This window comes from Eurypyga helias, unplaced genomic scaffold (genome assembly GCF_000690775.1).
Source record: "Eurypyga helias isolate BGI_N326 unplaced genomic scaffold, ASM69077v1 scaffold11114, whole genome shotgun sequence".
In the NCBI taxonomy this organism is placed as follows: Eukaryota; Metazoa; Chordata; class Aves; order Eurypygiformes; family Eurypygidae; genus Eurypyga; species Eurypyga helias.
In genome coordinates, this window is record NW_010244351.1 from 1,354 (window position 1) to 12,660 (window position 11,307).

General features: G+C 38.2%; 1 protein-coding gene across 1 annotated transcript; it reads right to left on the bottom strand.

Annotated features, from left to right (window-relative positions):
* Positions 1-3,819: 3,819 nt before the first annotated feature.
* On the bottom strand, positions 3,820-10,749 carry LOC104508181 (leucyl-cystinyl aminopeptidase-like; the record flags this gene model as incomplete). The annotated part of the gene is made up of 7 exons (XM_010149714.1): positions 3,820-4,253; positions 5,343-5,424; positions 6,377-6,517; positions 7,164-7,325; positions 8,407-8,591; positions 9,676-9,832; positions 10,569-10,749. Coding segments are annotated over 7 exons (1,040 nt in total), but the record flags the coding sequence as incomplete, so codon positions are not given.
* Between the last annotated feature and the right edge of the window lie 558 nt (positions 10,750-11,307).

Below are 11,307 nucleotides of genomic sequence, written 5' to 3' on the forward strand. Positions count from 1 at the left end.
ATAAGAAAAGGCTGCTAAGCTAAGGTGAGGGCTGCCAAAAGCTTTCAATCCCGGCCACTTCTGTGTGGGAGCCCTAGCTGACGGGTGTCTATTTTGGACCTGTGCTCTGGCTAGGGTGAGGGATATGTGATGGTTCTGGTGCTTGAGATCGCGCACAGCCCAAGTGTTTCGGGGCTGTGAAGGGAAGGCCATGGGAAGCCACCTGTGCTTGTGCAATAATCAGGAAGAGAAGTAGTGTTAGGTGAAGGACAAATAATAGAACCCCAAAGTTTGAGGTGATTTGAAGAGGCTGCCAGTGGATGGTAAGGGCTGCCAAATGCTTCAATTCCTGGGAACTTTTTCTTAGGAGTCATTGCTGTCAAGACTCTGTTTTGGACATGGGCTTAGGGTAGAGGTGGGTAGGGTAAGCTACAGCGGTGGTCAAGAATTAAATCTTTTGGCAGCTCTCAGCTTCCCCTGGGAGCATGTTTGCAGCCCCACCAACACTGGGGCTCTGTGCTCACTCTAGCACTTAATCCTATCCCCCACCACAACCATAAACCTAGCCAGAGCTCAGCTTCAAAAGGGGTACCTGCCAGCTAGGGCTTTCACTCAGAAATGGCCAGGAGTGAAAGCTTTTGGCAGTCCTCACCTTCCCTTGGAAGCCCATTCATTACCCCATTAACACTGGGGCTCTGCAGTTGCTCTACTGTCTAATGCTCACCTACCCCGTCAGCCTTGCCCAGAGCCCAGCTCTAAAAGAGACAGCCACCATGTAGTGCTCTGAACAGGAGTAGCCAGGACTGAAAGGTGTTGGCAGCCCTCAACTTCTCTTGGCAGCTCCTTCACAATGAAACACACACTGGGCTCTGCATTTGCTCTTACATGTAACCATCACCTACACTATGACCACAACCTTAAACTCCGGCAGCAATGGCTCTCTAGAAAAAGTGGCCAGGTCTGAAACTCTGGCAGCCCTCACCTTCCTTTGGCAGCTCCTTTGCTGTCCCACAAATACTGAGGCTCTGCTTTCCTTCGTGCACCTGTGGCTAATTCTTACCCTTGCCCTAACCCTTAACAGATCCCAGCTCCAACAGGAATGCTGCCAGCTATGGCTCTCATGAAAAAAATGACTGAAAGCTTTTGACTACCTTCATGCTCCCTTGGCTGTTCATTCACAGCCCCACAAACACTGAGGCTCTGCTCATTGTCTTCCACCTAACCCTAAACCTTATCCTGACCCTCACCCTACCCTAAGTCTATGTCCAAAGCAGAGCCTTGCCAGCAGTGATTCCCAGGAAAAAGTGTCCAGGACTGAAAACTTTGGCAGCTCATCCCTTCCTTTGCCAGTCTCTTCGCAGCCCCACAAACAGTGCGACTCTGCTCTTTGTCCTGCACCTATTTCTAAGGCCCACCTTAACCCTAGCCAGACCCCAATCTAACAGGGATGCCACCAGCTGTGGCTATCAAGAAAAACTGCCCTTTCAGCAGCCCTCACCTTCCCTTGACAGACTTTTCATGACTCTCCTAGCACTACGCTGTATGTTTTCTCTTGCATCAAACCCCAACCCTTTTCCCAACCATCACCCTGCCTTAAGCTCCAAAATGGAGCCCTGTCTGCAATGGCTGCCTGTCCTGCACCAGGTCTTAGCACTTCCAATTTTCATCAGTTCCCAATATATTCAAAAAGGGAAGATTTTATTTAAGCATTGCTTATGGAAGGACTCCAGTACAATTTTTAATAGGGTCAGAGACTCCAGTACAGAAAAATAAATTTAAAACTTCCACAACTGACATACTGAAAGTATGCATATGCAGCAAATAGTAAAATGAAAAATTATTCAGTAATCCCCAATTTGCCACGTTTCTTGGTATAGTTTGCATTCTAAAACTCAGTTCCATGCTATTTCCTCATAATCATCATTAAGGTGTTTGAGTAATTTTTTTTTTTTTTTTTTTAATTCCACAACAGAAATCAGGAGGAAGATGGGATTTTCTTCCACAGTTTCCATTTTAAATGTTATATGCCTCAATATTGCAGTCAGGGATGAGGTAAAAGACATGTGAGGGTAAAAAAGGGATAGAAAAGAAAGAGTTGACTACTGATTTCTCATATGAAGAAGTGACTACAAAGAAAAGGAGAGGACATATATATATACATACTCACAAATATACAAAGATGGAACTAATATTTCTGTAGAGATTCCAAAGATCCAAAATAAAGGAAGAAATGAAGCCGTAACACATGGCAGTACAAAAATTCCAAGAACATACTTAATTACCATTCTAATTCTCTAACTTATAAGAAAGTAGGATTCATTTTGATTTATTTTCAATGCTTATACTGCCAGTTCCTTCTTCAGTGCATGCAAAAATTATTCATTTTTGGGCAAACAAGTGTTTGCACACTCTTAAGGTCTAACATTATTTCTGATGATTTCAGGGTTAAAAATGGTATCTGCAATTCTAATGCGAGATGGAAAATGAGGAATTTAATTTCCAGGAGTTTTGACAGGTATTCTGAAAAGACAGGAGAAGCATTGTATGATTTAAGCAATCACAGCTTACAATTTTTGCTAACCAAATAAACAGCCAATGCTGCGGTTTCACAAATTAAAGCATTCAATTTGAGTTACCCTGTGACAAATTTTTATGTCCATTAATTCAAATTATTATCTTCTTCAGCATTTACTGTAGCTGAAATTAGTTTACTTAAAACAGTGTAACTTTTATTTGTTAGTGCTTTCATAGTTTATCGCTGATCACATAATTGTACAATGACAAGATAACAACAGGTTTGAATCTGCTTGCATGAATCCACAAAAGGTGCATCAATAGTGAATGTTTAGAACAGATCTCCAGATAAAAAGGGATGCTTGTTCTTTCATGTGTTGAATATATATGCTGTACCTCAAAAACGTCCTTTTTCACTGCTTTTCGAAGAGATGCAGATTGTACAGTAGGTATTTCACCTTTCTACTCTAGCACATTTTGGTTTTAGTTCCTATTCTTTAAAAGACTTTAAAGATTTGTCTCACAAGCTTTTTCACAACAGTAGAATAACAAATGATTAAATTCTAAATGACAACCTTTCCTAAAGCTAATATCATAGCGAGTGAGCAATGTTCACAAATTATACTGTGATATTTGAGCTATCAAGCCAGGAACAAACAGAAGTTTACCTAAATGAAGAGGCTGACATTATCTACTAATTTCAGACCCTCTGCAACAAGTGGTGCAATTAAAAACTGGTAGTCAAAAGGGCAAAAAGTAGTCAGTCTAACAGATGAACGAACCTGGAAAAATATAACTTTGTGCAGTTGCTCAGAGATCAATGCAACAAAAACTGTTAAAGTTAAATAATTAATGATAAGACCCTCAAAAATGTCTAATAAATTCAGCATAAAATTTCCAAGGTCACATCAGTGTTTCTGGAAATTCCATCTCTAATACACATGGTTTTGCTATCTGTTTTTTCTTTTCCATACTACTGTGCAGACACTTTATACATCAAATTGTGTACTATTATGATACATAATTTTTTTTGGTGTCATTTCTAAAGAATACTGTGAAAATAAAAAAATCTGAACTTAAATCAAATTGGAACCTTGTCTATTTTGCCTCAGACTGGTGTACTTTGTAAGATCCACTATTAATTATGTATCTGAAGTATGTTTTTGTTTCACAGCAGTTTCTCTATTTACAAATGCAGAAACCACCTACAGGTTTCCATTAAAAAAATCTACCAGGGTACTCAGCAAGCAACCTGCAAAGAAGTAACAGTTCATGTTAACTCTTTCTTTCTTTCTGACCTGAACTGTCAATATTAACCCACTCCTAAGAAACTACAACACAACTCTAAATTAAACAGCCTAAGTTTCAAATATAAAATTATGTTTAATTATTTGTGCAGATGTTTGATCTATAAATGAAAACGGTTTCAGAATAAATACTTACATCTTGCTCATAAATGCTCCAAGAAAAATAAAAATTTAGCTGAGACATGCCCTGAGCTATCTAGACTCCTTAATAGTGCAAACAGTGTTGCAGTGATGCCTGGTTTCACCCTGGCTTTTGCAAGAGAAACACAGCAATTGCCCACAGAGCTCCTAAATGGCTGATATACCACAGCATTATGCACACTACAGCAGTTCCTGTAGCTTTGCTAAGTTCCTATCCATCCACTGGATATTGAGCTGAATTGTGTCAAGTGCCTCTTTTACACAACGCAGTTGAGAACTCTCCTCTGATTTTGACTCAAAAAATGACTTCACCTGCATAGCAAGAGAAATGAAAGAAAAAAAAAAATTAAAATCAACACTGGCCACAGAAATCCAAACTTAAACCAAACTGGAACCTTATTTATTTTGCCTCAAACTGTTGTTCTTGGTAAGACTCACTACTGCTTATGTATCTGAAGTATGATTCAGTTTCACCACAGCTTGTGTATCTACAAACATGGAAACCACCTACAGGTTTGCATTTCCTACACCTGTGTTGCAGGAAATTCATTCCCGAGAATCATTTGTTATCTATGCAGTGAGCAAACCTCTGAAAGGAGTTCCCCAAACACAAGGATGGCATTTTTCATGGGAACTGCAGCAACAACTCATTGGGTTTCAATAAATCATTTCACCAATACACAGACATTCAATATTCATCATATAGCAATCACAGAGTAATGAAAGTTCTGGAAAAGGAGCCTCATTCAGTGACAAAGAACTGGGCAGAGGTGGAGAGAATGTTGCAACCACACACTTCAGTGCTCTGGAATGACCTCCACACACACTCCTCATTATAATTATCAGTGCTAACACTTAAAATACTACAGATCAAACCATAAACAACTATATCAAATAATGAAAACATTGGATTCAACTGTAAAACATTCTTGACACATTAACTTCATGGCCTCGTTAGGGAAGCCAAATAGATTTCTAATAGCTATTAACCTGCTCTTAACTGATATCTCCACAATAGCTCTTTGGGTTTGTGGACAGCAAAAATAACACAAAGCAATTTTTATGGCACTCCATCACATTCCAGAGATGCAGAAAGCATAGCTTGTTCACAAAATCCGGACCAAAATTCTATCTAGATCAAATCATTATCTTGGGAGACAGTGTGTTCTGATGAAGAGGAAAACAAAACAGTATAAACAGATAATGGGGTTCAACTCCACACACACTCCGCCACAAACTTGGTATGTGATCTTCAACATGTTTATGTATATATATTCTGTGTGTGAAATAGGGAAAGTAATAGATGTATGACCCAAGTATAGGGATTACATTTTCGTTATTTCTCAATTAAATGAAAACAGCATTGGCTTTAGAAAATATCCCTTTGATTAAGCCACCAACCTCAAGCAGATGCACCTTTGTTGCAAACTGAGAAGTTGACCAGCTGATGATATTCTGGATAGTGTATGAGCCTAGGTGAAACCTGAAATATAAACAAAAGTTATTTTTAACTAGGAAGCACTTGAAGATGAAGGTTTGGTATATGTACACATACTTATTTCTACTTTTTTGTTTCAGTAGCTGGAAATTATTAATTTTTCAAAAGATACATGGTCTTAGAAGTCCAAGCCTCTGGATCCCTAATATCTCTAAAAAATTTAACTTCAGAGCAAGAGACATGGAAAATTTTCAAACTCCTATGACAGCTCAAATAGTAAAGAATTGCGGACACCACACATTGAATAGGAAGACCTGTGTTTGTGGTATATGTTCCAGAACTCTATAATTGAATGCGCAACCAGTTTTCACTTCAAGCAAAGTAATTTTGTAATATGGATTATTAAGAGCTTGCTAGAGCAGAAGTTTTCATCCAGGCAAAGCTTTTTAACAATGTGAAACTGTTCCAAATCAAAACTAGGATTTAGAAATAGTTTTCCACATGCTGTTAGCTTTTTGAAGACTACCAGGCCAGGTCTACTGCTGGGTACCCTTCAAGGCCAGTTAAGAAATGTAATTCTAAAGCAGATGGGATTTTTTTTGCCTATTTGGTTTTAAGATTGCTGTAAAAAGGCAGAAAAAAATAAATGCTGAATGAATTCCCTGCATCTGCTTTTAAATGCAGTTGATCCATATACATACATCTTTCATCCGCAGCAATCAACTTAGAGACAGCATCCTTTTTAACAGAAATCAGATCAAGATGTTTTAGAATTACTATGAAGCTCTAGGAGGCTCCAAAGTCCCATCAACTATTGTAAGACTTCAAAGTTTATGTTCCAAGTTATATTTGTACAACCAGATTTTAAAACAGGCTTTACAATTTTAATAAAAATCCTCATTTATCAATCCAACTATTATTGTCTTGTGCTTGAAGGAAAAAAGCAGGTGCTTTTGCCAATATGAGTGTGAATTTTCAGCAACGTCAAAAGCCTTACTTTCGTGTAAGCTTTTCCCAGTTCTCTTTGACAAAGTCCCAGGCCAGCAAATATCCATGCAAACTCTGGCTAACAGTTGCTATGATATGTGAAAGCTCCTGTGCCCTGATGACTTCTCCTTCCAGGCTGTTCTGCATTAACCTAAAAGACAACACATTATGAAAAGGAACAGGAAAAAAGCTCGTATTCATATCTGAATCTATATATTAATATATTGATATCATATTAATATGTTTCTCCTGATACTCCTGAATTAGATGGAAAAGATTATATAATAGATCATGCCACAGGGGGGAAGCAGAAAGGGAATGAGGGGAAAGGGGGTGAGGTGGAAGGGGAGGCGTGCAGGGGGGGAAAAAAAAAACCAAACACCAACCAAAAAACCAAACACCCCAACACCCAAACCCCAAAAAACCACAACTAGTTATTATCTTGCTTACAAAGATACACCAGTGTTTTAAGAGGCCATAGAACAATCTGCAAATGTTAGTGTTACCACATAATCTGCAATTTTGTGTTATCAGTAGTGCAAAGCCTCTAAGTTCAGTTGTTTTCTATTTATGCGTAGTCCAAATTTGGTCTTTTGGGCTACTCTGTTATGCGTATCATTTTTAAGTGAAAAATATCAGTTTCTTCGTGTTTATGGAAGCCTGTACAAAACATGTGGATAGATTTTCTTTAGCCATCAGAATTTTTTTCAGCAATACAAAAAAGGCAATACATTTTTTCAAAGAAGATGTAAACGCTTTTGATTTATATAGCACAGAATATTTTGGCTCCTTCATACCAGATCAGCTTTCTAATATCTTCTGTGCTGGCCAGGGCTTCAATAATTTTGCTTTTCTCTGATTCAGAAACTGAAGAGGAGTACATCTTTAGGAGGAATTCCCAGCCATCACTAGATTTGGCTCCAGCTGTAAATATGGCTTTCATAACATCACTAGGCAGACTACAGGGAAAAAAAAACACCAAACACAAAACAGCAAACAAAAAGGAGACAGAAAAATGCTCATCTGAGAAAAGAAGGAAGAAGAGTCACAATATGAAGTATTAGCTTGAAAGAGATGCCTCTCTAGAGCATTTAATTCTGCAGAAACTGTAAATTTGCTGGACTGAATTCATGCCAGACTAATGCTTTAAGACACTGGGAAAAGTAAATCATATTAGTCACATGAAAGTGTTGTAGTTACTAGAACCAGGTATCTCTGGAAACAAGGTTTTCCCCTGTATACAACAGAAGACTCACTAACCTGTTCAGCATATATTGTATACAGTGATCTAGAGTTTGTTACCTGAATCTATGCTGGACCCTAATCAAAATTTGTGTTGTTAACTAGCCTCAGGTGATTTGAGTATTCATAAACGGATGTAATTTTTAATGAGTACAATAATGAAGAAAACCTCCCCAGATGTTTAAAACTTGAACACAAGTAATTGTGGGTGGTAGAGAAAACCAGGCGAGCAATCAGTTATTTTATTGTGATTTCTTCCTTGTTAATATTTTGTATTAAAGGCCCTTCATGTTTCTGAAAGGTGTGGTGGCTGTGTTAGATGCCTAAAACCCAGTTCTGCAGAATTGAAATATATACAGTATCTTGACTCAGTGTGTTGATTGGCTCTTGTACACCAAGTAGTATAACCCAGATTTGGAACAACAAAAGCACAGTAAATTGTAAATTACTCAGTAACAGATTAATTTTCTGTGGCTCATGAATCCAGAGCAGAATGAATTCTGCAAGACATAAAGGTATGCTTTGATGAGGCTATAAGTAATCCTTGAGCATGCAGTTTAGGAGATGCAGATGGAAGCCATCTGTGGTTGCTTTTGCAGTCACACTTAATGACACTTCTCCCTCTCATCCTAAAACAGCAAGTACTTCTACATGAGGAACAGTAAAAGACAGAATGAAGTGCTTTACCAATATTCAGTTGGTGGTGGTGTTGCAATGGTTTGGTGTGCCACCAAAAAAATGGTGGCAACGTAACAGGAAAAGTAGATAAAAGAAGTGGAAGTCCACTTTTTGTGGTACCTCATTGTTCCATTAGATTTCATCCACTTCGCAAACATCTCAGTGGCAGTTGCTCTACATTTTCTTATATCATGGGTGCAGGCAAAAGCTAACAGTGTTGACCGGAGCTCTCGTTCAGACAGGGTCCCATCATCTGTCCAATGCTGTTGATCAATTTTATCTCCAAGCAGGTGCTCTATTCTGTGCTAAAGAAGGAAAAACTACCAGCAATAGCTAATTCTTTCCAGGGGTATTTTCTAGATATAAAATTAGTTTAAAAAAAAAAAAGGCATAAAAACCTGTGTAAAAAGTTCCTGTAAAACTTCTGAATACATACTAAATAGAGAAAATAATTCTAGTAGTGTTTTGTTTCTTCTAAGTTTTCTTTCCACTCACTAATTACCCTTATTACTATAAAGAAAAACTTCTGATATTTCATATAGTCATTTAATAGTTTTCCTTTAAGACTAAATCCCAAACTGTTCTACAGTGTTAAGCAGGAAGGATAATTTTAAACCTGTAGAGAAGAGGCTTCATAATAAGAAGGTAAACAGAAATTATATTTCCTCAGCAAGAACCGAGGATATGATGCTGATGCCGTTGCTAAGTCTGTAGCACTGTATCATGTTAATCTATTGCACAGCTGGAATGGGACAATGACAACCATTCATGTGTTCCTATTTCTACAGAAAATAGTTCTTGGGTTTTTTCCACTACTTCTATACAAAGCAATTAGATCTATGATCTCCAGTCACTCTAAAAATTTTGTTTTCAAAATAAAAGGGTGAACATTCACAAAAACTCTAGGTTTCAGAGCCAGGTGGGCTTGTATAGTTGAATGGGGGAGAGGTGGGGATGGCACCAGGGGCAGGAGCTTGTGATCAGACAAGGTCATCAGACCTCAGTAACACCAAAATGCTCTTCAACAAAGGCAAAAGGAGTCTCAAGAGAAGAGAATGGTAAACTTCTGCTTTCGTATGTAAAGACATGAGTAATGAATGACCGACTCATCATTCACTGTAGTGGTTTCTTCTTTGTTATTATTTGCACACCGGGTGAAGAACCCCAGTCTGGGACAGCATATTTGGAAGTAACTTTTCTGTACTAGAAAAATGTCCTGGACTCTGTTTAATTACATATCTATACTATATTGACCTTTATAGACACTATAGCAAATCCCCAGACATCACTGTATTCCCACCACATGTAACTTTATAGTTACATTGGGAATGTAACTATAAAGAACATTACAACTAATTATTTCAAATAAACTAAGACATTAAGACATACCATGACTCGGGCTGCCAGTTGTTGCTCACCCTTTTTCTCTAAAAGGCTGTATATAAGACTCAGCTGAAACAAAGCTTGAGTGAGTGGTGCAGTGCTGTTCTCTTTGTTAAGGTAACCAATCAGCTCAAAGGCCTTTTCCAGAGACTCTTTTCCTAGACTACAGGTCAATGAATACAAACATTAAAATGGTTTCCAAAACAAAAGCAACTCCCTAAAACACAATCAGCAGTGATGATCTCCATTACACTAACAGAGGGATAAGTAAATAGATGGAGTAACATAAGAAACACTTCAAAGTTAGGGAATTTTTTATTACAACATTATTAAAATAACAACAAAACCACTGACATGCCTTAACAAAAATGAAAACAGGTAAGGAAGCATGGCAATGATGTCTGAAAATATTTATCATAAATTAGCGTACTCAGATATCAGAAGCAACTGCCAAAGAGGGTATCCAGAACATTCAGCCTACCTGCTCTGACAGCAGTGGTGAAAGACAAGAGAGGGAGCCAGTAAAAAATTGGGAGGCAAACACCTTAGGTCTTTAATGTGGGGCACTCACTGACAGAGTACAGGAAAACAGTCCCTTACAAAGATTTCAGACACTAAAGAAAAAAGTGTATTCCAGATACAGAAGCTATCAAGTGGCTCTTTGTGATGCAAATAAATGAATACTGCTATAAAGAACAGGGAAATAACTTTAACACAAATACGGAAGCATCACGGAAATAACTGAAAAAAATATTAGTGAATGGTAAACAGTTTCAATAGACTAATAAAGATTGAATTAAAATTCCTCTGAAGCAGTCTTGTCCAGTATTCAAGTCTGAGCTCTGACTTGCAAAAAACTTTATAGACATATTAAATGCTTTCCAATATAAAAGTCTTACCCTGCAAGGTTGAAGATATTGTTGATCAAATTGGCTCTGTCTTTAGGACTCAAAGCAGTGTGGTTTTTTTTCAACAGATCAATCAACGTTTTCCAGTCTTCAGCATAGTGTACTATGTAATAGCCATTCATATCCACATTGAATTTTATCCATTCCACCTCTTCTGGAAGTTCAATGACACCTAATGGACAGACAATCAGTAGCAGAAACAAACATTTAGCAACTGTCTGTTTAAATCCAAATCTACAAAGTAGACTCCACCAATAAATCCTTTTCCAACTGTAATCTTGAGCACAGATAATAAACCTTTAACCGAGACACAGAAATATGTATGTGTTGGTGGTTGTACGTACTTAGTGTAAGTAGCTAAACATTCTATCCTTGATGACATTTTCAGAAATGTCCGGAGTGATTAGTCGAGGAACTCCTTATCAGGTATTATGTCACACAATCACACAGAATCACAGAATGGTTTGGGTTGGAAGGGACCTTAAAGATCATCTAGTTCCAACCCCCCTGCCATGGGCAGGGACACCTTCCACTAGACCAGGTTGCTCAAAGCCCCATCCACCCTGGCCTTGAACACTTCCAGGGATGGGGCATCCACAGCTTCTCTGGGCAACCTGTCCCAGTGCTTCAACACCCTCTCCAGGAAGAACTTCGTCCTGATATCTATTCTAAACCTCCCCACTTTCAATTTAAACCCGTTACTCCTAGTCCTGAAGATTGGAATGTCCTG